This window comes from Austrofundulus limnaeus, unplaced genomic scaffold (assembly GCF_001266775.1).
Source record: "Austrofundulus limnaeus strain Quisiro unplaced genomic scaffold, Austrofundulus_limnaeus-1.0 Scaffold413, whole genome shotgun sequence".
NCBI lineage: Eukaryota > Metazoa > Chordata > Actinopteri > Cyprinodontiformes > Rivulidae > Austrofundulus > Austrofundulus limnaeus.
In genome coordinates, this window is record NW_013952815.1 from 366,959 (window position 1) to 368,536 (window position 1,578).

Here is a 1,578-nt window from a genome sequence, read left to right on the forward strand (position 1 = left end):
GTATGATGCGTTATTTTTTATTTTTGATATTGTTTTATTATCACTAAATTTATTACATAGGGTTCTGTATGTTATATCCGTGATTAAATGCAGTGAAATAAACTATTTCAAAGGTAACAAATCTTTGATGTATTTACATAAAAACTTTAATTGCTGGATGGTCGGCCCCTCAGCTGTTTGTCCGCATTAACCGTGGCCCCCGGAGCAATTTAGTTGAATAGCCCTGCTATAAACTGTTTAAATTTGACAAAAAAAAAAATGAGCAGAGAAATTTGTTTTTTTATTGTCAGAGTAAACCTTCAGTGTTGGCTGAGTTTGGAGATGTTTCAGCTGGAGGCGCCTGCAGGGATCTCAGGGTTATAAAGTCAGACAGAGGGTCGATATCTTTTTCAGGTTGATGCCTCGCACACGTCAGGCTCTTCGGTTTAGCTTTTAGATTTGAGCTAAAGGGCAGATTCAGATCAGGCTTTTGGGAGCTCTGTGTAGTTTTAAAGACGTCAGCTGAGGTGAGTGTGTTTGTTTGAGCGGACGATTTGACTGCAGCTCCTGAAAACTTGTTTTCCAAAATGTTTGCGTTGGTGCTGACGGCAGCAACGGGTTTTTCTTTTTTATTTATTGTGCTGAGAGCTGGCATCAGGGAGCTCTGAGGTGAAGCCACGCTGGCTTCTTTGCGGAGTAGAGCTTTATTTTGAAAATCCAGAACAATGGATTCAACTGAAAACAAAAGGAAAAAGAATATGAAGCTGTAACCTGTGCACTAACCTTTTTTTTATTTAAGCCAGACTTTGACACAGACACTCACCTTCTAAATCTTCAGGTAACAGTTTCTGGAAGTCTTCCACCTCATCGTTGTCCCTGGTTATGAGATTCTCAGTCGTCATTTTCTCAGTGAACTCYCGACTTTGGCCCAAAAACACCTGTAACTCTGATTTGTCCTCACTGAAACTTTGTTTTTCTAATTTAAAAGCTGACAAAACTTCACTCAGGGGCTGGAAGTCCCAGGCTGGTTCATTTATATGAGGCTCTGTGAGAAAAGACAGCAGAGTTTATTGTCGTTGTCAAATAAAAAGCTTGATTTGTCCAAATGTGACCAAACAATGGTTAAATATGTCACATAAAATATAAATAAACTATAAAAACAAATGCCAAGATAAAAGTTTGAATTTTTTTCTCAGATAATTGATTGTTTTCATAAAAATAAGAAATAATTAGGCAAAAACAGATATCCCAGTTTTTTTTTTTTTTCAGGATGAGTATCAGGATCAATTTGTCCTACATTTCCCATGATGCAACTCTCTTATCCTCTTGAGCCCCGTGCAAACCAGCATTTCCCATTTTCTTTATTTTTTAACTTAAGATCTGTCAGTTGAACCTTGACATGTTTGGTATCAATAGAAAGCTAAGAATCTTGGCTAAAATCTCATGGAAACCATATTTACATTCACCAAACACAGTTCAAATGACAGGCAGTTGAATCAGAAAGTAAACAAACTGTACAAAATGGGATTGTTGGAAATCTGTAAATACAACAAATCTGTAAAGGAAAATGTTTGACATTTGTTTTTAAAGCAAGTCAAG

General features: G+C 36.8%; 1 protein-coding gene across 1 annotated transcript in view; it reads right to left on the bottom strand.

The window, feature by feature from the left end:
* The window catches only part of shoc1 (shortage in chiasmata 1), a gene marked incomplete in the record, with an annotated part of 13,548 nt that overhangs the window by 8,623 nt on the left and 3,347 nt on the right, over positions 1–1,578 (bottom strand). The window contains 2 exon segments of the mRNA XM_014024195.1: positions 298–714; positions 803–1,024. Coding sequence (XP_013879649.1) covers positions 298–714; positions 803–1,024 — 639 coding nt within the window.